Here is a 27,415-nt window from a genome sequence, read left to right on the forward strand (position 1 = left end):
ATAAAAGTAAATTATTGCTAACAGTGATAGATTTAATTACATATATGGACTAGTGCTTGCGGAGAGAAAAACGGCCTAAAAACCCTAAATATATATTCCTCGATCATCATCTTTATTCCACTTACGCTCTGAAATTAATTTCCATAATGATTGCAAGGAGAGAATGTGGCGAGCTGCCATTTTTCAAAGCTCAAAGCTCTTTATTGAACGGCTTTTCTTATGTTACAGAGAGATTCATCTATCTGTTGCCGGACTTTGGTCGCCTGTTAGTGCGATGAGAGCTTCAAGTATGCTGTCAAATATACTTTCATTCTTTTATTTCCTTGAGATTTTTCCTTGCTGCCCGTTGCGACGAATGAAACAATGAAGAAAAGTCGAATTTTTTAGTTGTTGAATGGATATATGCCTATATATACATACACATATGCACATATATATACTCGTACTATCCACAGTTTGTTTTTGGTTTCGACTATTGGTCATAAGTATCTACAGTTATACTACTTGACCTCTATATTCGCTTCAGAATTTGGTTCTTTCTTTGGTATGATCAACCTCTTATTGGATGAGAAAACACAAAAGACAAATCCTAGAGCATAAAATCCTAAATCCATCCAGAATACGTTCTTAATCGATGCCCCTAAAATGTTTCCGATTGTCGAATGAGCACCGTCAAAATTGTGGAGACGATATAAAATCATTTCATCTACTGTCTTTCCTGCATACGGCTCCAGATGAACATGGGACACTTTGTTGTGAAGAGAAGTGGAAAAAACAGTCGTTGAAAGCACACCACCAAGAGTTGTGCCTAATGATTTCATGAATGTATTGAAGGCCGTTATCTCAATGAAGTCCATAGGAGTTTCTGGACGGTCTTTGTTGATTTGGAGTTGCGCACTCATAAGCGATGCTTGCAGGGCAAATCCAAGAGAAAACCCCGGTAATATCAAAACACCAATTTGAGTTGAGCTCGTTGAGTTATTTTTCATCAGTGTCATAAGCCCTGCGCCAATAACACCAAGAAAGCCTCCGAATATCAAAAGTGGTTTAACCAAACCAAGCTTTTTTGTAATTATACCGCTAGCAATGGCTGCAATAACGTTGGTAATAACAATCGGTATTAAGTGCAGACCCGCTTTCCATGCGCTCGACGCAAATATAAGCTGGAAAAACTGGACAGAGTATATCATTTGTCCATTATAGCCGGTACATAATAGAAATGTTACCATATTTACTATTATGATAGCTGGCTTAGCTACCAGTCTTCTCAGAAAGAGAGGTCTGTAGCTTATGTTATCACGCTCAGGATTGAATTTGTCGAACAAAAAGAAATCGTAAACGAGAGAAAAAATAAAGAGAACAATCCCCAAAACCAGGTACGTGATAACCTGACCAGAGCTCCAAGTATACTTATTGCCCCCGAACGTTAGACCCAGTAAGAAGAGAACCAATCCAGTGGAGCTAAGAGCAAATCCGAAGAAGTCAAATTTGAAAATCAAACAATTTATGGCCTTCCTCAGATTTCCTGGCTTTTTCAACCTGCTAAATTCAAATCCAGAAATTTTCCTCAAAGCACCTTTCATTTGTTGGATTATGCCATCATTCTTAGCATCATAAGTAAGTAAAAACATGATAACAGCCAGACCACCAATGGGGAGATTTATATAAAAGCACCATCTCCAGGTAACATGAGTTGTAAATGCACCTCCGATTATAGGACCAACAATAGCTGCGACGGCAAATGCACAACTTAGGATAGAGATCACCAGCGGTCTGGATCTCTCATCAACCATTGTACATCCAATGACGAAACAAAGCGTTTGAAGTCCACTTCCTCCAACACCAGCAACAACCCTACCTACAATTAACATATTCATGGAATTTGCAAGGGCAGCAACCAGAGATCCAGCTTCAAAAATAAGAACTGCCAGAATGAGACTATGCTGAAAACCGATTATTGAGGCAAACCGTCCCCAAAGTAGGCTCAGAACGGCATTGGGTAAACTATAGCCCGTAACAAGCCATCCAGTTTTTGAGTAATTCCCGAACTGCTTAGCTACTACGTCAATGATAGTTCCCACTATCAAAATATCTAGCGCAGTTATAAACAGTACGAGGGTTAGTGAAGCCAAGCAGAGATACAATGAAAGTCCCATCTTAGCATCGCCGCCGTTGACATTCAATGAAGTATCTGAATCACTTGCTTCCTCTATTTCAGGCTGTGAAGAGCACTTTGTCTCTGCCATATTTTGAGATCCTTTTGATAAAGACATTTCAAGTCTGAGGTTTAGGTTTAATTGTCTATACAGTTATTCTTCATTTACAAAATGAAAAAAAAAAACAAAAACATCCTTTATAAAGATCTGAGTAATGCCATAACTTGCGTGTAAGCTTCCATCTTCTTTCACGGACCCGCTGCACGAGGTAGCATGGCGCTATTATCTGCAGATATGCCAAACTACACCTGCTGCATAGGAAATGTGGCGCTACTTTTACTCGTATACCCATATTGCACCTCTTTTTATACATGTAAAGGGAAGGGTGCTAGTTGTACGTTAATTTGCTCAGTCATTCATTTTTCACTAACAATAGATAACCTGTTGCAGCAAACCTTAAATTTTCCCCGTAGAGCCAACTTTTTCTTCTCATCTGAAAATCGCCGGAATGCATCACACCCACATGGTCTTTTCTCGACTTTTAATCATCGCCGAAGTGAATTTTCTTCATGCCCAGAGGACACATATTCTAATGGATGGAGCTCGTGAAATGAAATAGAAACTAGAACCAAAATATAGTACATCAAATTAGGCAAAAACTGTATTCGGAATCCATAAATGAATAGTTAAAGAAAATATAAGTAAAAATAAGTAAATAAGTAAACGAATAACCGTCTAAAAAATATCACAATGAACTCAAGCTATCCGTAGGCCAAGTAAAAAGAAGCACACCTCCAATGAATATAGTAGAACTCTCGAAGGAGAAGGCCATGAAGATAATACAGTTCGGCGGATTCGAACTTTAGACTTAATGTGAATGAAATCGTATCTGCTCGGTTTGATTTTTTGTAATGCATAGTTTTAATAGTTGTGACATCTTTCTTGTGTGAATTGGCTTTTCTTCAGACTCAAACTCCAAACTATCTTTACTGGCTACACCACTAGCGCATATTCCGAGCACTCCTAATCTCAACATTTCAATCCATCAATTTTGTCTGAGTTTTGATCTCAAATTACATTCTCTAGCTTATCAGACTACTTTAGGAGACTAGAATTATCCGCAGTTGCAACTATTATCCCATTGTTAAACTGCAGACCCCTCAGTGAGCATGTAAATAATTGGTATAATTGGTTATGTCAATGCGCCTGTTTCAGTGGCTGTATGGATACCAACAATGCCTCGCTAGCTTTATAACCTTCTTGGAAACGGTAAGTTGAAGGGTACAAATCACATTATACATTCAAGTATGAAAATACATGGGGTTCACAAGAAAGAATTACTGCTGCGATTGGCGTTCAAAGAGTTGCCTTAATCACATACTTTTTCTACTTGAGATTGCAAAGATTGCTTAAACATCATCACAACCTGAAATTCTTGTGATGAAGAATGGTTAGGTGAGGTCTGGCTCAATTAAAACCACAGTTACTATCCATGTATTTCCAAAAGAAAATTTTCACATTCACCCTCAAGTACCCTCCATAAGTGTCTGGGCTGTTCTTCAAATCTCCGGTTGTCTTCGCCTTTTTTCATGCACCTATAGCATAAGCCTGCATTCCGCTACTTTTGCCTATATTTCAAACTGCACCTGCTGCAATGTGGCGCTACTTCACCCGTTTGCCTACTATATATAGAAAAAAGGGTGTTGATTATGCTCGTATACTAATTTGCTCGCGTAATATTACATAATAAGTGTCTTTCAGAAGTTTTGAATATCTGTTCAGAAAGTTGTTCGTTAATATCGCACTATGTATAACCTCGAACGTCTCATTATGATAGTTTTTTCCTTTTTTTCTGACACATGGCAAGATAGTTACTTTTTTTCGCAGTACCAACACCTTTTTAGCGGTTCGTCTTTGTTGTCACAGAAAAAGAAGAATAAACTCGATAATGCTTGTACGAGACAGAATGAAAGCTCCTTTTCTTTGTTTTTCCTTATACAAGGAGGCAGCATATCTCCACCCCGACGGTTATTAGCGTTAAATATGGAGAATAAATAAAAATTGACATTAAATAGTACATCGACATAGAAAATAATTAAATTATAATGCTGTGGTACCTTGAAATAATATCTACGTAAATAAAAAGAGCAGAATACAAGATGAATGCAAATGCTAAGAGTGTATCAAACAGTGAAAAGTGTGTCACTAATGAATCCAGCAGGAGTTTTGAAGATGAAGATGCGAATCCGGCAAACGTAGAATTCTCTAAGCTTGGCGAAAGTGAAATTATTGCAGTTCAATTTGATACTCCAAAATATAGAGCTCTAATGATTGCTACAGCCTTCTTATGTGGATTCGGCTATAGTTTAGACCACACACTTCGTTCCACCTATACTGGTTACGCTACTAATTCTTACGCTGAGCACTCTTTACTTTCCACCATTCAAGTCATCAATGCTGTTGTGAGTGTCGGCTCTCAGGTTGTTTTTTCTAGGCTATCAGATTACTTTGGCAGGGTAGAGTTGTTTGTAGCAGCGACTATTTTGTATGTGATAGGAACAATTGTTCAGTCACAAGCATACTCAGTGAGTATCTATGCAGCTGGCGCAGTCTTTTATAACTCTGGTAATGTAGGCGTCACTCTGGTGCTACTACTAATACTGTCTGATTTTTCCTCTTTAAAGTGGAGAATTTTGTACCAATACGTTCCATACTGGCCCTTCATCATAATACCATGGATTTCAGGTAATATTGTCACAGCAGCAAACCCTGAAAAGGATTGGTCCTGGGACATTGCTATGTGGGCTTTCATCTTTCCATTATCTGCCTTGCCAATGATCTGTCTTTTGGTCTATATGATGTACAAATCATCGAAAACTCCTGAATGGAAAGCTCTGAAAGAAAGGACACATATTAAAAAAAATCAAGGTTTTCTCAAGAATACAGTTTTTCTATTTTGGGAACTTGATTCAATCGGCATAATACTAATAACCGTTTCTCTCGGATGTGTACTTGTTCCTTTGACGTTAGCAAACGGAGTATCCCAAAAATGGCATAGCTCAAAAATAATCGGTACTTTAGTATTTGGGGGTGTTTTATTTTGTATTTTTGTTTTTTGGGAAACGGCATACGCTAAAAACCCTCTTTTACCATTTAAATTGTTGGGAGATCGTGGGATCTGGGCCCCTCTTGGTGTTGCCTTCTTCAACTATTTCACCTTTTTCATTGCGTGCGACTTCCTATACCCAGTTTTACTTGTTTCTATGAACGAATCATCAACAACGGCTACTAGAATCCTGAACCTACCAGATTTTGTAGGTGCCACTTTGTCCCCCTTCTATGGTATCTTAGTGGCAAAGGCAAGAAGATTGAAATTTTCTGTTGTTGGAGGTTGTGCTGCCTGGATGATAAGTATGGGACTTTTTTATCAATACCGTGGGGGGTCCGAATCTCACGGAGGAGCTATCGCCGCATCTGTTATTATGGGTATGAGTGGTCTTCTATGCAGCAATTCTGTGATAGTCTCATTACAAGCCATGACTACACATGGCAGGATGGCTGTGATAACGAGTATTTACTTTACTTTCTCGAAAGTCGGTGCAGCCGTCGGTGCGTCCGTTTCAGGCGCAGTGTGGACTCAAATCATGCCTAATCAGTTACGCAAAGCATTTTCTAACGATACATTAGCTGATGCAGCATACGAATCACCTTATACATTCATTTATGAATATCCATGGGGTTCACCTGAGAGAATTGCTGTCGTCGAAGCGTACAGGTACGTCCAAAGAATAATGATGACAATCGGTTTGGTTTGTACAATACCGTTTTTTGCTTTTACGCTGTTCATGAGAGATCCTGAATTAATAGACAAATCAACACATGAAGAATTCACTGAAGACGGTTTGGCTCTCTCGAAGGATGAACCAGGCATTCTTCCTCAGCTCAAAGTGTTCTTCAGAGGTAACCGAGCTAATCGAAAAGAAAAATGCTAATTTTCAATTGAAAAACAAAGGTGGATAAGTACTTGATCTATAGTTTTTATCAAAGAAAAAAGTGATTTTGACCAAGATATACAGTAGCAAATATATCGCCTAATGAAGCGTACCTTAATCTTCCATTGGAAGCATTTTCTGGACCCTTGCCATTTTTTAGGTTCCTTGTCGGCCCGCTCGGTTCCTTTTTTTCTCGAGACCACCAACGAAGGCGGGACATTAGCTTTATAATTAAGGTTTTCGGCGAACAATTCACAAGGCACAAATCACGTCCTCTTTATGTATGCGTTGATATGGCATTGATTTTTTTCTGAACTGTACCAATACGAGGCCATGATTGATAGGATGACTAATATGTGATCACAACTATAATTACTAATAATCAATACGCGGTCCATAATGTAATCTTGGTTTTTAAACTATCCAATCAACCTCCTACTATAGATAATGGAAATGAATAGTGAAAAGAAGGGAGAGAACAAAGTAAAGTTAACCTCACCGGAAACAATAAGTGTAGATTCGATTTGAGATTCAGAAATGTCTAGCACCCGACAAAAAAATATCGATAGGTATCGGAAAGATATTTATTTAGCCCTATAATAAGAAGTTCTCGTAAATTTATAGGTATGAAAGCATGACATCTTTATAATGTGATTGCATTGTTTTCTGTGCAAAGTCGTGGGCGTCTTCTGATCCACAGTTAATTCTGATACTTGAATTCCTCTGGTTGCGCAACGAGCGAGCTCAATGGATAAATTGAACTTACCTTTACATGTGTTTGCAGAGATAGCAGATGCCCCCTTATCACGTGAAAATTCTTTCACTTATTGTTTAATAATGGTATCAAGTAGACCATATTGCTAATGATCTTGCCCGATCTTCAAAGACTATGTGGTAGACGTGCTTTATCAAAGCGGTTTTCTCAGTTTTCCAAAGAAATCGTTGCAAACTCTCTCGGGGCATCGAAGCGAAATACTGAAAACTCGTCGCAATGAGTTTCAACAAATTGATGTATCAAGGTACTTTTCCTTTGATCATTCGAACTGCCAAGAAACATTCGGTATAACGCCCCTAGAACCCGTTTTATTTGAAGAAGGGCAGCGATGCAAAAATCAGGTCATTTAAGGGTTTACTTTCTTGCATTGAAAAAGCACTAAAAGTTCATTTTGCAGAAGTGAGCAATTAGAATAAATCAGTACTAGGAAGGCTTGGAATTCCTGTCAATTGCAAAAGTTCAGCGTCCAAGGGAAACTTACAGTTTTAACTTTGCCTGGGTTCTTCAAAATCGTTACTTTCCGAGAATATTCCTACATTTTTGCATAACATCTACTTTTCACCGAGCTATCCCTTCATGTTTTGGAGGCAGTTTCCAAAAATGATACAAAAATTGCATTCATGAGAAAATGCGGCGTTTAATTACTATTATGAAGAGCAAGAGATTGGTGCTAATTGGTGGAGTCAGGTCGCAAAGAGAATGTATCAGTATTTGTTCGATGAAAAAGTTGAGAAAGATGAAGTTGTTTTTATTGGAACTGATTTTCAGCGGCTCAATAACCTCAAAACCTCTGTCGCCTAGATCTTTGAATGTTGAGATATGGTCATATATCAAAAAAACACAGTCAGTCTATACCAGTGTAACCGCGAAGACTCTCAATTAGGGATAAACACTATAAATTTGAGCGGTATCTTTGCATTACTCTACCAAACATATTACTGTCAATAGATTGAGCCGGGAGGAAATATTTAGAATGCAATATCCGTTAATTCGCCCTGACTGTTGACATCTCTCTTCCATCTCACTCATCTTGGAAGAACGAACATAGCACAAAGGCGTCAATGGTTCCCATCACGCAGAAATTTATTGCCTTCTCGAACTGGTCTTGACATTAGAAAATGGCCTACAAAATTGGTATACTTTTAGCGGTACACCTAAAAACTGGACGAACACAGTAAGTGCAGGTGAATACTGGAAAAAGAGGTATATTTGAATAAGCATATCTGCTGCACAATTGGCTTAGAGCAGAATAGTTTGAATGCCTATAATTGATAACTGTTTATGTTTTCTTTCCGAAGAATGCTCTATCAATTTTCTCGTTCTTCAATTGCGGCCATGACAGCTTCATATAGATTCCCAAATCGATTATTTCTGTTCATCAGTCTTACTATACGTGCTTATATTATTCACGATACCCTTAATTCTCTATTCCACATGTAATTAAGACGTGGCTCCGTACCCGAGAGAAAGCATGATGCCACTAGTAGGACTAAGTAAGAACGTGTACACACTCCTTCCCTTAACTACATGAAACCAATTTAACGCCAAATAATTATACTAGATCCCGTGATTTCATTTTTAGAAAATGTTTACAGCGGTAAGAGATGAAACATTCCGTGGTTATTCAGATCAGAACAGTCGTTGTTGTTACTGGTTGTTGCAATAACGCTAAGTAACACTACTTGCATGAGCAGTACTATATTTATGATGTAACCCAGAGTATAACTAGTATATATAGATTTAACGAACTACGAAAATTCTAAACTAAGGGGAAATGTTCATATCTGCACCGAAGACTCATCGGTACAGGATGATTGTGCTTCCCGAATGTATGGCCATAGCTCAACATCCAATGGTACGTGCGAAAGTGTTTTCTTGGAAGATAAATGGCTGCAGAGGCTGTAGTTAAAAAACCATTTACAATCAATCCCATCAAAGAAAAAATCTTCATTCTTCCGAACATTCTGCTCAAACAAATATCTGTTCATTCTCTTTGCGATGTGATCCCACCCATTAGCACCGATTTCTCTCTCATTTATGATAGATGACAAAAATTGCATTTTATGTTCGATTTTCATCGAGGCACCTCGCAAATTTTGGAAAGTATGCATATTCATGAGAAAGATGCATCCAAGGTATGGGATGCGAAATAGAAGGCCGTAATGCCATGAAATGTAGATACAGTTCAAAGAATGAAGGAATAATGGTAAGCATTGAAGAGTGAAAATCCTCTTGAGAACCCAAGTAAGCTTAAACCGATAGGTTTCTTTGGGAAGCTGAATGTCATCCAAGTTAACAGGGTTCCACGCCTTCTCAGTGTCAAATAACTTCCACTGTTTATCCACTTCTGTAAAATAAACTTCCAAAGCTTCTTCGATGTAAGGAACTGAATCTTTAAATGACTTGAGCTTTGAATCGTCATCTTTCTTCACAGAAAATGGCTCTAAAATGGCTAATCTGAATGCCTCTTGGCAGTTCCAAGCACCATAAAAAAAGTACTTGGTTTTCCAGAATTTGTTTTCATACATATATGAGTTGAGATTTGCTGCAATAGGTTCCCAGTTTTCGACGTCGGTACCTGGAGAGTTTGCAATGATTTCTTTAGAAAACTGGGTGAGATTTTTCGATAAGGTACGTTTACGACACAACATTTGAATAAGAGGCAAAAAAAATACACATAAAATCAGAAGATTAGTAGCCAAAAATGGATAAATCCAATTAGTCGACATTTTCCACCATGTTGTAACTGGTAGCCATGATAGCAACCAGATACGGAAGGCTAGGGACTTGAAAGTCTCATAACAGAACCAAGTAAAGCCATTTCTGAAAACGTCCTTAGGTAAAACAATCTTTTGGGATTCGAGATATCCAGAGGATAATAAACCTACATTCTTCTCATCTTCAACTTTGGTATCTTCCATGTTGATGTTGAGGTGGTCGTTGAGAAGACCTGTTACTTGGAGTCGCAACCTCCTAGTGGTTGCCTTATATAGTTCGAAGACTGTCTTTTTCTGCCAAGAAAAAAAAACACCGAAGGCGCGCATTATGCAACAGTTGAAGGCTTAGTTGAGATTATGCTTGATCAGTAAGTGGGAGCACGATAAAGGGGCGTTCGACATATCTAGTATCAAACAACGAAGAACTTCATTTGGCTCCTCTGTTATGTAAATTGCTCTACAAAAACTACCGCGTGATACAAACCTATAAAGCTACTAGAAATCTTGTTGTCTAGAGTCGAATATGCTTCCTTGTAACCAATGAAGTCTTTTGTCATGTAGCTGTCATATTCAGAATCGAATACTTTGTGCATTAAAAAAGGCCTGAGGGTTTACTTTGCGGAAATGGACAAACAGCAGAACTAATCAACACTGGGAAGGCTTGGAGTTCCTGTTAAACTGCAAAAGTTTAGCTTTCAAAGGAGAGTTGCCGTTTTAACTTGGTCTGGGTTATTCAAAATCGTTACTTCCTGGGGGCATATTTGACGACCTTCCATGCAAAAAGAAGTTGCTCCCACATTCCTGGGACGCCGAAGAAAGTACGGCAAGCAGCATTATGCCGAGCACCGAAGCTATGTGGAAGTCAAGTCGGAAGTCAGAAAGTACGACAAATAGCATTCATAAACTATTGGATCACACGGAATACGGACAAAAGATCCCGTAAAACAGAAAAATCCAGCGTGTAAACTGGGGATTTGAGTCCATACATTGGCTTATCAGCAGTTTTGGTGCTATTGCAAAAAATGGCAAACCCTATAGGTACGATTCACAACACATGCCATTTGGAGGAAGTGAAAGCTGCTTGCTACCTTCCGTGGCAACCGTTTAGCTCATATGAATCTGGGCTTAGACGATGGGCCTCTGAACGAGGGTCCAAACTAAACTCGGATCTTCTATCTGGCCGAAAAAGGAAGTATCGCAGGCACGGAAAAGGGTTTTTTAAGGTACCCCGGCTCCCCTATAATTGGCATCCTTCTTTGGTGCATACGAGAGAATATGGAAAATGCAAAACGTGCCTTCATATACGAAAGCTGTGGAAGAGGTCGTTCAAGGACAGGCGCACCTCCATAGTGACAATGAATATGGGTTTGAGAGGTAAGATGAGAAGGAGTACGCGATGAAACGTGAGCGTTCACTAATTCGTTTGGGTAGCAACAAACTGGTCAAAGAAATCGTATAAATAGAGCAGCTCTGATCATCTATCTTTGAGAATATGCCTTCATTCTTCTCTTTCTAGTTAAGCCTATATCAGCACTAAAGAAACAATCGAAAACAAACAAATACAATGGTCAAATTAACTTCAATCGCTGCTGGTGTCGCCGCTCTAGCTGCAGGTGCCTCTGCCACCACCACCCTAGCTCAATCCGACGAAAGAGTCAACTTGGTTGAATTGGGTGTCTACGTCTCTGATATCAGAGCTCACTTGGCCCAATACTACTTGTTCCAAGCCGCTCACCCAACTGAAACCTACCCAGTCGAAGTTGCTCAAGCTGTTTTCAACTACGGTGACTTCACCACCATGTTGACCGGTATTGCTCCAGACCAAGTGACCAGAATGATCACTGGTGTCCCATGGTACTCCACCAGATTGAGACCAGCCATCTCTAGTGCTTTGTCTAAGGATGGTATTTACACCATTGCTAAATAGGTAACATGCTTTTACGAATGAAATCCTACGGACATTAGGAGGGAATGAAAAATAAAAAAATATGATTTGACGGTGTATATAGTTGAATATGTGTATATTAATATTATAAACCTCTCGATCAATTATGTTATTTTTGAAACGGCGGCGGAATGGATCACGGAATGAGATTGTGTAAAGTTCATTTCGTGAATGCAATTTACTGAGTAACCAAAGGGATAGTATATGTTATGAGGTACAAAAGGGGTATAGATGGATAATGTAAATGAAATAATGATTAGTAAAGATTATAGAAGATTAAAAATGACTGGTGAATATTTTATGAAAAGTGAAAAATAGTTAAAAAATATAAAATGGAGAGACTTATTATAGGAAAAATGAAAGTAATGATATTATATGGTAGCGCTATATAAGTATGTTATATTCTATAGCGTCCGTGTGCGTATGTAATTGTATTATAGTGTAGTGCATGGAATGGAGATACTGGACCTAAAACTTGGATTTAGGTGATGATATTTTATGTTCATGTGACGTGAGAGTAGTATGCGAAGGATATATAAGAAGAAAGGAGATAATGGTAGAGGAAGAGTATGATGATGAATAATGGAATTTGAGTAGGGGTTAAAGTGATTGGATTAATTTATGTAGCATCCGTGTGCGTATGTGCTGGTATTTATGTTCAGAAGATATTGAGAATACTGTAATGGCGGTTTATTGAAATGATGATATTGTGTATTCTATATTTACGATAATGTGCTGATAGGTAAAGTATTTATATATTGGTGCGTTTACGTTAGTATTTATATGTTAGTGTACTTATAGCTGTAGTATGGCAGGTGGAGTGCAGCTAGTAGAGTCAATGTCAGTGAATATGTAAAAGAGCAATATGAGTAGCATGATATTGGAAAGTAGAGGGCACGGGGGTGACGTGATGGTGGTGATGCGATGGTGATTGTATGTTGTTCATGTTAGCAATGGCATTATGTAGAAGCTGATATATGGTCAAGGTCTTACAGTATGGAAGTATTGAGTGCAGTTGTATGGTCCACAAGGATGTGTGATTGATTATGGATAGTAGATGTGACAGAAAACAGGGTATGAATTACTGAGGTGAGTGCCATATATAGTGATGAGGTGTGGTGTAGCAGTATTCTGTAGCGTCCGTGTGAGTATGTGCTGGATATGACATTATGATTCAATGGGGGAGAGCCGAGTTAGTTAGCAGGATATAAAGTGTGATATGGTGATGGTCTAGAGTAAAGTGATTGGTGTATGTTTATTGTTTACGATTATTGTATATATGGGAGGTAAATGGAGTGTAGTGTTCAAAGGATATAAAGGAGGTGTGGTAATGACGAGTGGATGAATATGTTGATTAGAATGCAGATAAGGGGTATGAAGTGTTAGATGTGAGATGAGATGGGTTTGGTGTAATGACATTAGGTATGAACGGCTGGGTGTGCCACGCGGTAGTATCAAAGTAAGGTGATAGTAATTGAAGGATACAGAAGAGATGAGGAGGTGGTGAGTTGGGGATATGTTATTCAGGATACAGATATGAGATATAGATGGATAAATGTGGAATACAGTGAGTTTAATGTGGAAATGGCCCTGGGTATAAACCACTGAGGTAAGGGCCGTACTTAGTGATGTTATAGATGAGAGGTGGTTTAGTACTATATAATAAGGGCTTATATTGGTCACGTGTTTGTATTTCGGGCTACAGAAGAGGTGAGGAAGTGATAACTTGGGATTATGTTATTCAGGATGCAAGGACATGATATAGATAGATAAATGTTTGATTTAGTGGGTTTAATGTTGAAATGACCCAGGGTATAAACCGCTGAGGTAAAGGCCGTATTTAGTGATGTGATGGAATGGTGCTGGTAAAGCATGTGGTGGGGGTGAGAAAGCGTGGGGTGTTATATATTCAGGGTAACATTAAAGGGTGTTCTTACAGTCCGTTTGAGTGGTGGGTAGGGTAATAGCAAGGTGGGTGGTAGTGATGGTAGTGATGGTGGTGATGGTGATATGGTTATGGTAGTGATGGTTATGGTTATGGTGCAATAGTGATGGGTGTTAGTAGTGGTGATAATGATGACGACGATGATGGTAGTGCATATTATAGAATGTTGATATATGGTAAAGACTGTGAAGTATGGAAGTATTGAGTGCTGTTCTATAAGGATGAGGTGTGGTATGGCAGTATTCTGTAACGTCCGTATGGCTATGTGCTGGATATAATACTATGATTCAATGGGGAAGAGCCGGGTCAGGTAGGAAAGGTGGGTAGTGTCTGTTTGTTTACATTTCTTTGTTTACCTTATTTATCTCCATTTCTTTGTTTAGGTTCATTGTATGTATGGTAGGTAAATAGAGGGTAGTGTTTGGATGATACAGAAGAGATGAGAAGGTGATAAGTTGGGGATATACTATTCAGGATGCAGAGATGAGATATGGATATATATATATGCAATATTGTGAGTTTAGTGTGGAAAAGGCCCTGGGTATGAACCGCTGAGGTAAGGGCCGTATTTAGTGATGTGATGGAATGGTGCTGGTAAAGCATGTGGTGGGGGTGAGAAAGCGTGGGGTGTTATATATTCAGGGTAACATTAAAGGGTGTTCTTACAGTCCGTTTGAGTGGTGGGTAGGGTAATAGCAAGGTGGGTGGTAGTGATGATGATGATGGTGATGGTAGTGGTAGTGATGACGATGGTGATATGGTTATGGTGGTGATGGTGGTAGTGATGATGATGGTAGTTAATGGTAGTGATGGTGATGGTAGTGATGGTTATGGTTATGGTGCAATAGTGATGGGTGTTAGCTTTAGCATTAGTAGTGGGTGTGTGTGTGTGTGGGTGTGTGTGGGTGTGTGTGGGTGTGTGGGTGTGTGTGTGGGTGTGGGTGTGTGGGTGTGGGTGTGGGTGTGGGTATATATATGTTACCTTATTGCACGCTGGATGGTATTAGACAAGGCCGTAGGGACATATTGCACCGTGGAAGTAACTTTGTACGAAAGCTGTCATTATTTCCTCTTTAGGCACTTTGGGACGGAAAATTTGGCCGAAGATCTTGCGTCAAGGAATTTTTTTATAGTGGGATATTGCACCAAGGAAGTAACTTGATACGTATTTTCTTATTAAGCAGGGTAATATATTTTCTTTTTTTTCGAGGTGGAGCGTCGGGCAAGTTAAGGGAAATTTTCGGAGAAGGTTGTCTGACGCGTTATATATATAAGTGCGCCAAAAAGGTCTACCTTACTTCGCAGCGTAAGGCCATATACCTAATAAGGAAATGTAATTCATAAGTTTTTATTATATTGGTCTTTTCGAGAGCGGAAGAAGCTGCAGGCTGAGCGCGTAATTTCTTGGAGCGACCAACAGGTCCATGTTTAAAGTATCAAAGAGAATATCCATGAAGCGGCTTGAGCAATGAACAGAATCCTGGTTCTCCTCGACTAAGCAGATGGTTGAGATACTGCGCACCATGGAAATTGAAGAAGAAAGTACGTACTGACCAGTTTATTTTTGCAGGCCAGAAATCAAGCGATGAATGACAATACCCAGGGAGAAACAGACATCCTCTGTTTTCTATGTTGTGCTTGAAGGAGTCATTACTAACTGAATTTTCTTTGGTGCTCGCTGCATAATTCTGCATCTTCTCAATAGATACATTTTCAGATGATGATAAGGTGGAAACTGGACAATCTTTTGCTTATATTGATGGATTTCTTGTCAAAAAGCATAACAATCAACATACTATTGTTAATTTCGAAACTTACAAAAATAAAATGAAAATTTCCGATAAGCGTAAGTTTGAAAAAGTAAACTTTGAGGAGTTTGAGTCGGCTCTCAATAACAAAAACGACTTGGTACATTGTCACTCAATAACTTTATTTGAATCGATCCGCACGGAAGTGCGATCATTCTACGAAGACGAAAAGTCTAGTCTAATCAAGGTGGTAAAATACAGAACTGATGCAATGGATAGGAAAAGATCTTTTGAAAAAATTGTCATTGCCGTCATGGTCAAGAAAAATGTACAAAAGTTTCTGACGTTTGTTGAAGACGAACCAGATTTCCAGAGCGGACCAATCCCTTCAAAGTATCTCATTCCCAAGAAAATCAACTTGATGGTCTACACGTTGTTTCAAGTACATACTTTGAAATTTAATAGGAAAGATTACGATACCCTTTCTCTTTTTTACCTCAACAGAGGATACTATAGTGAGTTGAGTTTTCGTGTCCTGGAACGTTGTTACGAAACTGCGAGTTCCAGGCCGAACGACAGCTCTACGATGCGTACTTTCACCAACTTTGTTTCTGGCGCGCCTATTGTAAGGAGTCTTCAGAAAAGCACCATAAGGAAATATGGATACAATTTGGCACCCTACATGTTTTTGTTACTACACGTAGATGAGCTTTCGATTTTTTCCGCATATCAAGCAAGTTTACCTGGCGGTAAGAAAGTCGGCACAGGGCGGCTGAAGCGTGATCTATGCCCACGTAAACCCACTGAGATAAAGTACTTTTCACAGATATGTAACGATATGATGAACAAAAAAGACGGATTGGGTGATATTTTGCATATTATCTTGCGAGCATGTGCGCTTAATTTTGGGGCGGGTCCCCGTGGTGGCGCTGGTGACGAAGAGGAAGAGGATCGATCTATTGCGAATGAACAATCCATTATTCCCTCTGTGGACGAGCATGGCTTAAAAGTATGTAAGTTGCGCAGTCCGAACACTCCACGAAGACTCAGAAAAACATTAGATGCCGTGAAAGCTTTATTGGTGTCCTCTTGTGCTTGCACCGCAAAGGATTTAGATATATTTGATGACAACAACGGCGTTGCGATGTGGAAATGGATCAAAATTCTGTACCACGAAGTAGCACAGGAAACCGCGCAGAAGGACTCTTATAGAATAACTTTGGTACCTTCTTCTGATGGTATATCAGTATGTGGAAAACTGTTTAATCGCGAGTATGTCCGCGGCTTTTACTTTGCATGCAAGGCTCAGTTTGACAGCCTTTGGGACGAATTGAACAAGTGCTTTTATATGCCTACAGTGGTTGATATTGCCAGTCTCATTTTGCGTAATCGAGACGTTTTGTTCAGAGAGCCAAAGCGGGGAATTGACGAGTATCTGGAAAACGATTCTTTTCTTCAAATGATACCTGTTAAATATCGTGAAATTGTGCTGCCAAAGTTGAGAAGAGATGCTAACAAAATGACCGCGGCTCTGAAAAATAAAGTGGCTGTTGCAATTGACGAGCTCACGGTGCCACTTATGTGGATGATCCATTTTGCCGTGGGATACCCTTACCGTTATCCAGAGCTTCAGCTACTCGCTTTTGCCGGTCCTCAGCGCAACGTATACGTCGACGATACAACAAGACGCATCCAACTGTACACTGATTATAACAAGAACGGTTCATCGGAGCCTCGACTAAAGACACTTGACGGACTCACTTCAGATTACTTGTTTTATTTTGTCACTGTGCTAAGGCAAATGCAAATATGTGCGCTTGGTAACAGTTATGACGCCTTTAAACATGATCCTTGGATGGATGTCGTGGGATTTGAGGATCCAGATCAAGTAACAAATCGAGATACTTCGAGGATAGTTTTGTATTCCTACTTGTTTCTGAATACCGCGAAGGGCTGTCTCGTTGAATATGCAACTTTTCGGCAGTACATGATGGAACTTCCGAAGAATGCACCTCAGAAGCTGAATTTTCGGGAGATGCGTCAGGGGTTGATTGCCCTAGGGCGCCACTGCGTAGGTAGCAGATTTGAAACGGATTTGTACGAGTCGGCGACGAATGAACTCATGGCCAATCATTCCGTTCAAACAGGGCGAAAGATCTACGGTGTGGATTCCTTTTCGTTAACCAGTGTCAGTGGAACGACCGCCACTTTATTGCAGGAACGAGCTTCTGAGCGCTGGATTCAATGGTTAGGCCTTGAAAGCGACTACCATTGTTCCTCCAGTACTGCGAATGCGGGAGACGTAGCAGGTGAGGCGAGTTCAGATCATCGAAAAATTTTGAGAGTAACGCGAAAAAGGCCCCGAGAGCCCAAGAGCACAAACGATATCCTCGTCGCAGGCCAGAAACTCTTTGGCAGCTCCTTTGAATTCAGGGACTTGCATCAGTCGCGCTTATGTTATGAAATATACATGGCGGACACACCCTCTGTGGCAGTACAGGCCTCCCCGGGCTATGGTAAGACGGAGTTATTTCATCTCCCCTTAATAGCACTGGCGTCTAAGGGCGACGTGAAATATGTGTCGTTTCTGTTTGTACCATACACAGTGTTGCTTGCTAATTGCATGATCAGGTTGAGCCGAGGCGGTTGCTTGAATGTGGCCCCTGTCAGAAACTTTATTGAAGAAGGTTACTATGGCGTTACTGATTTATACGTGGGGATCTACGATGACCTTGCTAGCGCTAAGTTCACAGACAGGATAGCTGCGTGGGATAATATTGTTGAGTGCACCTTTAGGACCAACAATGTAAAGTTGGGTTACCTCATTGTAGATGAGTTTCACAACTTCGAAACGGAGGTCTACCGGCAGTCGCAATTTGAGGGCATAGCTAACCTCGATTTTGACGCTTTCGAGAAAGCAATCTTTTTGAGCGGCACAGCACCTGAGGCTGTAGCCGATACTGCGTTGCAGCGTATTGGGCTTACGGGACTGAACAAAAAATCGATGGACATCAACGAGCTCAAACGGTCGGAAGATCTCAGCAGAGGTTTATCCAGCTATCCAACACAGATGTTCAATCTGATTAAGGAGAAATCTGAGGTGCCTTTAGGGCATGTGCATAAAATCCGGAAGAAAGTCGAATCACCTCCCAAAGAAGCACTGAAGCTTCTTTTAGCCCTGTTTGAAGTTGAACCAGAGTCGAAGGCCATTGTAGTTGCAAGCACAACCAACCAAGTGGAAGAATTGGCCTGCTCTTGGAGGGAGTATTTCCGGGTGGTGTGGATACACGGGAAGCTGGGTGCTGCAGAAAAGGTGTCTCGCACGGAGGAGTTTGTCACTGACGGTAGCATGCGAGTTCTCATCGGAACGAAATTAGTCACTGAAGGAATTGACATTAAGGAATTGATGATGGTGATCACGCTTGATAATAGACTTAATATTATTGAGCTCATTCAAGGCATGGGAAGACTAAGAGATGGAGGCCTCTGTTATATATTATCTAGAAAAAACAGTTGGGCGGCAAGGAATCGGAGGGGTGAATTATCACCAATTAAGGAAGGCTGTATAACCGAACAGGTGCGCGAGTTCTATGGACTTGAATCAAAGAAAGGGAAAAAGGGCCAGCATGTTGGATGCTGTGGCTCCAGGACAGACCTGTCGGCAGACACAGTGGAACTGATAGAAAGAATGGACAGATTGGCTGAAAATGAGGCCACAGTCTCCGCGTTACCGTCTAGTTCCCAGGAGAGAAATAGCAGTGACAGGTACAGAGAGTATTGCAGCAGCGATGAGGACAGCAACGCGGGCATTCATGACGGTACCACTGCTAATACTGCTGATAGTATCAATGCTGATACTGCTGATAGTGCCAATGCTAGTGCCAACGCTAGTGCCAATGCTAGTGCCAACGCTAGTGCCAATGCTAGTGCCAACGCTAGTGCCAATGCTAGTGCCAACGCTAGTGCCAATGCTAGTGCCAACGCTAGTGCCAATGCTAGTGCCAACGCTAGTGCCAACGCTAGTGCCAATGCTAGTGCCAACGCTAGTGCCAATGCTAGTGCCAATGCTAGTGCCAACGCTAGTGCCAACGCTAGTGCCAATGCTAGTGCCAACGCTAGTGCCAATGCTAGTGCCAACGAGGACGCCAATACAGGCGGCAATGCTGAGAGTAATAGAATCCATCCAGTCACTGACATTATTAAAGAGCCATATAAGCGGAAAGGGAGTCAAATGGTTTTTCTAGAGAGAAAGAAACTGAAAGCACAGTTTCCCAATACTTCTGAGAATACGAATGTATTAGAGTTTCTTGGATTTCGGTCTGACGAAATTAAACATCTTTTCCTCTATGGTATCGATATATACTTCTGCCCAGAGGGAGTGTTCACACAATACGGATTATGCAAGGGCTGTCAAAAGATGTTCGAGCTCTGCGTCTGCTGGCCTCGCCAGAAAGTATCGTATCGGAGTATAGCTTGGGAAGCACTAGCTGTGGAGAGAATGCTGCGAAATGACGAGGAATACAAGGAATACTTGGAAAATATCGAGCCATATCATGGGGACCCTGTAGGATATTTGAAATTTTTTAGCGTAAAGAAGAGAGAGATCTACTCTCAGATACAAAGAAATTATGCTTGGTACCTGGCTATTACTAGAAGAAGGGAAACAATTAGTGTATTGGATTCGACAAGAGGCAAGCAAGGGAGCCGAGTTTTCCGCATGTCTGGAAGGCAAATCGAAGAGTTGTATTTTGAAGCATGGAGCAACTTGCGCGAATCGAAGACGGGGGTGCTGCAATACTTTTTGAACTGGGACGAGAAAAAGTGCCAGGAAGAATGGGAGGCAAAAGACGCTACGGTCGTTGTGGAGGCGCTCGAGAAACTTGGAGTTTTTCAGCGTTTGCGTTCCATGACAAGCGCTGGACTGCAGGGTCCGCAGTACGTCAAGCTGCAGTTTGGCAGGCATCATCAACAGCTGAGGAGCAGGTATGAATTAAGTTTAGGAATGCACTTGCGAGATCAGACTGCGCTGGGAGGTACCCCATCTAAACTGCCGCATTGGACGCCTTTCCTCTCGATGCTAATAGGCCTGTTCTACAATAAAATATTCCGGCAGAGACTGGAGTATCTTTTGGAGCAGATTTCGGAGGTGTGGTTATTACCACATTGGCTTGATTTGGCAAACGTTGAAGTTCTCGCTGCAGATAACACGAGAGTACCACTGTACATGCTGATGGTAGCGGTTCACAAAGAGCTAGGTAGCGATGATGTTCCAGACGGTAAGATTGATATATTATTATGTAGAGATTCCAGCAGAGAAGTTGGAGAGTGATGGACGTTGTTATAGCTGTCACTGATTATGTATTGTGTAGTATATTATAAGAACATTTTGGGAGAATATATGTTTTTTTCTAAATTTCACTGTTTTGATTTAATGTTGGTTGCACAGTAGTAGCGAGAGACAACTGCGAAGGGGAAGGTTAACAAGACAACCAAGAAAAAGTAAACAAAAAATAGAGGTAGTGAGTGAGTAAGAGTTTCGCAAGAATATTAATGATTTGTAGCAGTGAGTAAGCAAGATGGTAGATCACAAGAGGATGTAAGGTTTGTAGTCTTGGTTGAAGGGTATCTGGAGTAGTTTAGGCTGAGGAAGCGGCAGAAGGTAGAAAAGGATACGTCATGGTTCGATGTGCTGAAAGTATGGCCGTATGGGCATGAAGGAAGAGAATCGCATGACTAAGGGCATGAGTATGGGAAATGTTGGAACAATAGTCAACTATCCATCAATTACCGCTACAGCTTATTAATACATTCAATCACGTAACTAGAAGATTATCATATACGGTGTTACGAAGATGACAAGAATTATCAGACCAGTGAAAGAAGATTCTAAAAATCAATTATGCAGAAATTCTGACAAACCGACAATCAAGATGACACTTGCTCAACTTGAATACAACGGCAGTATCCCCGCCGAAACATTTCAAATAACGGTCACCACAATTCTTGCACTCCGCATCACCGAATGATTCGATAAGTCTACATGATGCGCAAAAGCAAGAGATGCCAATCAGCGCTACTAGTAATCTCCACTTTAATTTTCAGAATAATGCTCGGACGTCAATAACCGCACTAAACACTCGAAACATAACTGGCTAACCAAAATATCACTGCTTACCTCACTAAAAATACTTTAGAACTATCCGACGGTACTATCCTTGCCCCTATTGTTAAACATGGAGACTTTTACTGGCTCTCCAAGGACTTTTTAATTCCGTCAACCTTACAGAGGCAAACTGCTAATAACGTTAACACCAGCAAATCTACACATAAATATCCGTACGCTTTGATTCATCGAATGCTTGGGCATGCAAACGCTAGAACAATTAGACATTCTCTCAAGAATAGTTCGATCACATACTTGAGAGAATCGGATGTAGACTGGTCTGATTCTACTACTTATCAATGTCCAGACTGTTTAGTTGGCAAAAGCACTAAACATAGACATGTCAAAGGATCACGACTAAAGTACCAAGAATCTTATCAACCCTTTCAGTACTTACATACCGATATATTTGGCCCTGTTCACCATCTGCCAAAGAGTGCACCTTCCTATTTTATCTCATTTACTGATGAGAAGACGAGATTCAAATGGGTTTATCCATTACTCGATCGTCGTGAGCAATCTATTTTAGACGTATTTACAAAAATAATAGCCTTCATTGGCAATCAATTCAATGCCAACGGTTTAGTCGTACAAATGGACAGAGGACCCGAGTACACTAACAAGAGCCTCCGTAATTTCTTTATGGAACGCGGTATAACTCCATGCTATACAACAACAGCAGATTCCAGAGCACATGGTATTGCTGAACGATCAAACCGTACCTTATTAGACGACCGTCGCACACATCTACGGTGCAGCGGTTTATTAAATCGTCTATGGTTTTCAGCAGTCGAATTCTCCACCATTATCAGAAATTCTTTAATTTCGCCAAAAAACAAGAATTACCCACGACAACATGCTGGTTTAGCAGGACTTGATATCAGTACTCTATTACCATTCGGTCAAACTGTTGTAGTCAACAATCACAGTCCCGGTTCAAAAATTTGCCCTCGTGGTATTCCTGGTTGCGCCTTACATCCATTACGAAACTCATATGGTTATATTATCTATGTTCCATCTTTGAAGAAAACAATAGACACTACTGATTACGTTATTTGGCATGATGAACAATCCAGATTGGACCAATGCAATTATGATGCACTTACCTTTGATGCTGATATCAATCGCTTAACCGCTCCTTATCTATTAAGCTTCGTCAATCTTTGAAAGAACCTCCACCTATCCACTCTCGTCAAACTAATTCCAGTTTGGGTGGTATGGATGATTCTAATGTCTTTACAAATACCAAAGGTAAGAAAAGAGCATGCATAGTCTAGAACCACCAAGGTCAAAAAAACGTATTCATTTAATTGCAGCTGTAAAGGCGGTAAAGTCAATCAAACCATTCCGAACGACCTTAAGATATGATGAAGCAATCACATATAATAAGAGTAATGAAGAAAAGGAGAAATATACTGAAGCATATCATAAAGAAGTTAACCAACTATTAAAAATGAATGCTTGGGAAACAGACAAGTATTATGATAGAAACTCGATGGGTTCCAAGAATATGATAAGCTCAGTGCTTGTATTCAACAAGAAGCGTGACGGAACACATAAGGCTAGATTTGTTGCAAGAGGTGACATACAGCATCCCGATACATATGATCCGGGCATGCAATCCAATACTGTACATCATTATGCACTGATGACATCTTTGTCACTTGCATTAGATAATGACTACTATGTCACACAACTAGACGTATCCTCCGCTTACTTGTATGCCGACATCAAAGAGGAATTATACATAAGACCTCCACCACATCTAGGATTGAATAATAAATTACTAAGTTTAAAGAAATCACTTTATGGTTTAAAACAAAGTGGTGCAAACTGGTATGAAACTATTAAATCATACTTAATAAAGCAATGTGGCATGGACGAAGTACGTGGATGGTCGTGTGTGTTCAAAAATAGTCAAGTCACAATATGTCTATTCGTTGATGACATGATATTATTCAGCAAAGATCTAAAAGCGAATAAGAAAGTCATAGCAAATCTCAGAATTAAGAAAAAAAAAAAATTAAAGCCATGACCTCTTGGAGAAGAGCAAAGTACCTCTGAGTAGTAGCAAGGCAACGTCTCCATATTGAGTCTCAATCCTTCCAAACATGTTGCCTAGAGTCTTCGTGTTGGCCAAATCAATGGCTACGGTCCAAAGTCGTGGGAAGACTGTGTCGTGGGAAGACTGTGTCGTGGGAAGACTGTGTCGTGGGAAGACTGTGGCCAGGAGGCTAGGTTATCAGGGAACATGATGACGGGACAGAGAAGGTAAGCCGAAACAATGGATAATAACAGTTTTCATCAGAGAGAGGAGGGCTACAAGGCCAAATAGAAGTAGTTTCGTCTGGTGAGCTGGCCAAGTGGCTTTTTTTTTTTTCGTTTCGCGTTTTGGCTGAAAGGCCGGGTAAAGATGAATAGGGCTTGGAGGAGAAGTAAATGAGGGCTATGTAAACGTTTACTAGGGCTACTTAGGGTTATGTAAAAGTATGATAGGGCTAAAGAACAGAATTTTCATCATCATCATTTTCATTTTTTAATTTTGGTTAGAAAGCCGGGTAAAGTGAAATGAGGTTGGAAGAGAGTGTGTGTGGGTGTGTGTGTGTGTGGGTGTGTGTGGGGTGTGTGGGTGTGTGTGTGTGGGTGTGGTGTGTGTGGGTGTGGGTGTGTGTGGGTGTGTGGGTGTGGGTGTGTGGGTGTGTGGTGTGGGTGTGTGTGTGTGTGTGGGTGTGTGTGTGTGGGTGTGGTGTGGTGTGGGTGTGGGTGTGTGTGTGGGTGTGTGGGTGTGGGTGTGTGGGTGTGGGTGTGGGTGTGTGGGTGTGGGTGTGGGTGTGGGTGTGGGTGTGGGTGTGGGTGTGGTGTGTGGTGTGGGTGTGTGGGTGTGGGTGTGGGTGTGTGGGGTGTGTGGGTGAGGTTGTGTGTGTGTGGGGTGTGTGTGTGTGTGGGTGTGTGTGTGGGTGTGGTTGGGTGTGTGGGTTAGGTTGGGTGTTGTGGTGGGGATATATATGTTACCTTATTGCACGCTGGATGGTATTAGACAAGGCCGTAGGGACATATTGCACCGTGGAAGTAACTTTGTACGAAAGCTGTCATTATTTCCTCTTTAGGCACTTTGGGACGGAAAATTTGGCCGAAGATCTTGCGTCAAGGAATTTTTTTTATAGTGGGATATTGCACCAAGGAAGTAACTTGATACGTATTTTCTTATTAAGCAGGGTAATATATTTTCTTTTTTTTCGAGGTGGAGCGTCGGGCAAGTTAAGGGAAATTTTCGGAGAAGGTTGTCTGACGCGTTATATATATAAGTGCGCCAAAAAGGTCTACCTTACTTCGCAGCGTAAGGCCATATACCTAATAAGGAAATGTAATTCATAAGTTTTTATTATATTGGTCTTTTCGAGAGCGGAAGAAGCTGCAGGCTGAGCGCGTAATTTCTTGGAGCGACCAACAGGTCCATGTTTAAAGTATCAAAGAGAATATCCATGAAGCGGCTTGAGCAATGAACAGAATCCTGGTTCTCCTCGACTAAGCAGATGGTTGAGATACTGCGCACCATGGAAATTGAAGAAGAAGTACGTACTGACCAGTTTATTTTTGCAGGCCAGAAATCAAGCGATGAATGACAATACCCAGGGAGAAACAGACATCCTCTGTTTTCTATGTTGTGCTTGAAGGAGTCATTACTAACTGAATTTTCTTTGGTGCTCGCTGCATAATTCTGCATCTTCTCAATAGATACATTTTCAGATGATGATAAGGTGGAAACTGGACAATCTTTTGCTTATATTGATGGATTTCTTGTCAAAAAGCATAACAATCAACATACTATTGTTAATTTCGAAACTTACAAAAATAAAATGAAAATTTCCGATAAGCGTAAGTTTGAAAAAGTAAACTTTGAGGAGTTTGAGTCGGCTCTCAATAACAAAAACGACTTGGTACATTGTCACTCAATAACTTTATTTGAATCGATCCGCACGGAAGTGCGATCATTCTACGAAGACGAAAAGTCTAGTCTAATCAAGGTGGTAAAATACAGAACTGATGCAATGGATAGGAAAAGATCTTTTGAAAAAATTGTCATTGCCGTCATGGTCAAGAAAAATGTACAAAAGTTTCTGACGTTTGTTGAAGACGAACCAGATTTCCAGAGCGGACCAATCCCTTCAAAGTATCTCATTCCCAAGAAAATCAACTTGATGGTCTACACGTTGTTTCAAGTACATACTTTGAAATTTAATAGGAAAGATTACGATACCCTTTCTCTTTTTTACCTCAACAGAGGATACTATAGTGAGTTGAGTTTTCGTGTCCTGGAACGTTGTTACGAAACTGCGAGTTCCAGGCCGAACGACAGCTCTACGATGCGTACTTTCACCAACTTTGTTTCTGGCGCGCCTATTGTAAGGAGTCTTCAGAAAAGCACCATAAGGAAATATGGATACAATTTGGCACCCTACATGTTTTTGTTACTACACGTAGATGAGCTTTCGATTTTTTCCGCATATCAAGCAAGTTTACCTGGCGGTAAGAAAGTCGACACAGGGCGGCTGAAGCGTGATCTATGCCCACGTAAACCCACTGAGATAAAGTACTTTTCACAGATATGTAACGATATGATGAACAAAAAAGACGGATTGGGTGATATTTTGCATATTATCTTGCGAGCATGTGCGCTTAATTTTGGGGCGGGTCCCCGTGGTGGCGCTGGTGACGAAGAGGAAGAGGATCGATCTATTGCGAATGAACAATCCATTATTCCCTCTGTGGACGAGCATGGCTTAAAAGTATGTAAGTTGCGCAGTCCGAACACTCCACGAAGACTCAGAAAAACATTAGATGCCGTGAAAGCTTTATTGGTGTCCTCTTGTGCTTGCACCGCAAAGGATTTAGATATATTTGATGACAACAACGGCGTTGCGATGTGGAAATGGATCAAAATTCTGTACCACGAAGTAGCACAGGAAACCGCGCAGAAGGACTCTTATAGAATAACTTTGGTACCTTCTTCTGATGGTATATCAGTATGTGGAAAACTGTTTAATCGCGAGTATGTCCGCGGCTTTTACTTTGCATGCAAGGCTCAGTTTGACAGCCTTTGGGACGAATTGAACAAGTGCTTTTATATGCCTACAGTGGTTGATATTGCCAGTCTCATTTTGCGTAATCGAGACGTTTTGTTCAGAGAGCCAAAGCGGGGAATTGACGAGTATCTGGAAAACGATTCTTTTCTTCAAATGATACCTGTTAAATATCGTGAAATTGTGCTGCCAAAGTTGAGAAGAGATGCTAACAAAATGACCGCGGCTCTGAAAAATAAAGTGGCTGTTGCAATTGACGAGCTCACGGTGCCACTTATGTGGATGATCCATTTTGCCGTGGGATACCCCTTACCGTTATCCAGAGCTTCAGCTACTCGCTTTTGCCGGTCCTCAGCGCAACGTATACGTCGACGATACAACAAGACGCATCCAACTGTACACTGATTATAACAAGAACGGTTCATCGGAGCCTCGACTAAAGACACTTGACGGACTCACTTCAGATTACTTGTTTTATTTTGTCACTGTGCTAAGGCAAATGCAAATATGTGCGCTTGGTAACAGTTATGACGCCTTTAAACATGATCCTTGGATGGATGTCGTGGGATTTGAGGATCCAGATCAAGTAACAAATCGAGATACTTCGAGGATAGTTTTGTATTCCTACTTGTTTCTGAATACCGCGAAGGGCTGTCTCGTTGAATATGCAACTTTTCGGCAGTACATGATGGAACTTCCGAAGAATGCACCTCAGAAGCTGAATTTTCGGGAGATGCGTCAGGGGTTGATTGCCCTAGGGCGCCACTGCGTAGGTAGCAGATTTGAAACGGATTTGTACGAGTCGGCGACGAATGAACTCATGGCCAATCATTCCGTTCAAACAGGGCGAAAGATCTACGGTGTGGATTCCTTTTCGTTAACCAGTGTCAGTG

At 40.8% G+C, this 27,415-nt stretch overlaps 8 protein-coding genes across 8 annotated transcripts; 6 read left to right on the forward strand and 2 right to left on the reverse strand.

Moving 5' to 3' along the window:
- Window positions 1–500: 500 nt before the first annotated feature.
- On the reverse strand, window positions 501–2,246 carry VBA5 (basic amino acid transporter; the record flags this gene model as incomplete). Its single annotated transcript, XM_056229553.1, has 1 exon — window positions 501–2,246. One exon carries the CDS (start codon window positions 2,244–2,246, stop codon window positions 501–503), a length of 1,746 nt encoding a protein of 581 aa, XP_056083560.1.
- A 2,069-nt stretch (window positions 2,247–4,315) lies between these two features.
- Window positions 4,316–6,148, forward strand: GEX2 (glutathione exchanger; the record flags this gene model as incomplete). Its single annotated transcript, XM_056229554.1, has 1 exon — window positions 4,316–6,148. The coding sequence occupies one exon, from the start codon at window positions 4,316–4,318 to the stop codon at window positions 6,146–6,148; it is 1,833 nt and encodes a 610-aa protein (XP_056083561.1).
- Window positions 6,149–8,701: 2,553 nt separating this feature from the next.
- SKDI11G3160 (DUP/COS family protein) lies at window positions 8,702–9,844 on the reverse strand (the record flags this gene model as incomplete). The annotated part of the gene is made up of 1 exon (XM_056229555.1): window positions 8,702–9,844. One exon carries the CDS (start codon window positions 9,842–9,844, stop codon window positions 8,702–8,704), a length of 1,143 nt encoding a protein of 380 aa, XP_056083562.1.
- Window positions 9,845–11,204: 1,360 nt separating this feature from the next.
- SKDI11G3170 (SRP1/TIP1 family protein) lies at window positions 11,205–11,567 on the forward strand (the record flags this gene model as incomplete). The annotated part of the gene is made up of 1 exon (XM_056229556.1): window positions 11,205–11,567. One exon carries the CDS (start codon window positions 11,205–11,207, stop codon window positions 11,565–11,567), a length of 363 nt encoding a protein of 120 aa, XP_056083563.1.
- A 3,790-nt stretch (window positions 11,568–15,357) lies between these two features.
- SKDI11G3175 (uncharacterized protein) lies at window positions 15,358–20,607 on the forward strand (the record flags this gene model as incomplete). Its single annotated transcript, XM_056229557.1, has 1 exon — window positions 15,358–20,607. One exon carries the CDS (start codon window positions 15,358–15,360, stop codon window positions 20,605–20,607), a length of 5,250 nt encoding a protein of 1,749 aa, XP_056083564.1.
- A 1,026-nt stretch (window positions 20,608–21,633) lies between these two features.
- On the forward strand, window positions 21,634–22,608 carry SKDI11G3180 (integrase catalytic domain-containing protein; the record flags this gene model as incomplete). The annotated part of the gene is made up of 1 exon (XM_056229558.1): window positions 21,634–22,608. One exon carries the CDS (start codon window positions 21,634–21,636, stop codon window positions 22,606–22,608), a length of 975 nt encoding a protein of 324 aa, XP_056083565.1.
- A 97-nt stretch (window positions 22,609–22,705) lies between these two features.
- SKDI11G3190 (uncharacterized protein) lies at window positions 22,706–23,476 on the forward strand (the record flags this gene model as incomplete). The annotated part of the gene is made up of 1 exon (XM_056229560.1): window positions 22,706–23,476. One exon carries the CDS (start codon window positions 22,706–22,708, stop codon window positions 23,474–23,476), a length of 771 nt encoding a protein of 256 aa, XP_056083566.1.
- A 1,822-nt stretch (window positions 23,477–25,298) lies between these two features.
- SKDI11G3195 (uncharacterized protein) lies at window positions 25,299–26,927 on the forward strand (the record flags this gene model as incomplete). Its single annotated transcript, XM_056229561.1, has 1 exon — window positions 25,299–26,927. One exon carries the CDS (start codon window positions 25,299–25,301, stop codon window positions 26,925–26,927), a length of 1,629 nt encoding a protein of 542 aa, XP_056083567.1.
- Window positions 26,928–27,415: the final 488 nt, after the last annotated feature.

Source organism: Saccharomyces kudriavzevii (assembly GCF_947243775.1).
Source record: "Saccharomyces kudriavzevii IFO 1802 strain IFO1802 genome assembly, chromosome: 11".
In the NCBI taxonomy this organism is placed as follows: Eukaryota; Fungi; Ascomycota; class Saccharomycetes; order Saccharomycetales; family Saccharomycetaceae; genus Saccharomyces; species Saccharomyces kudriavzevii.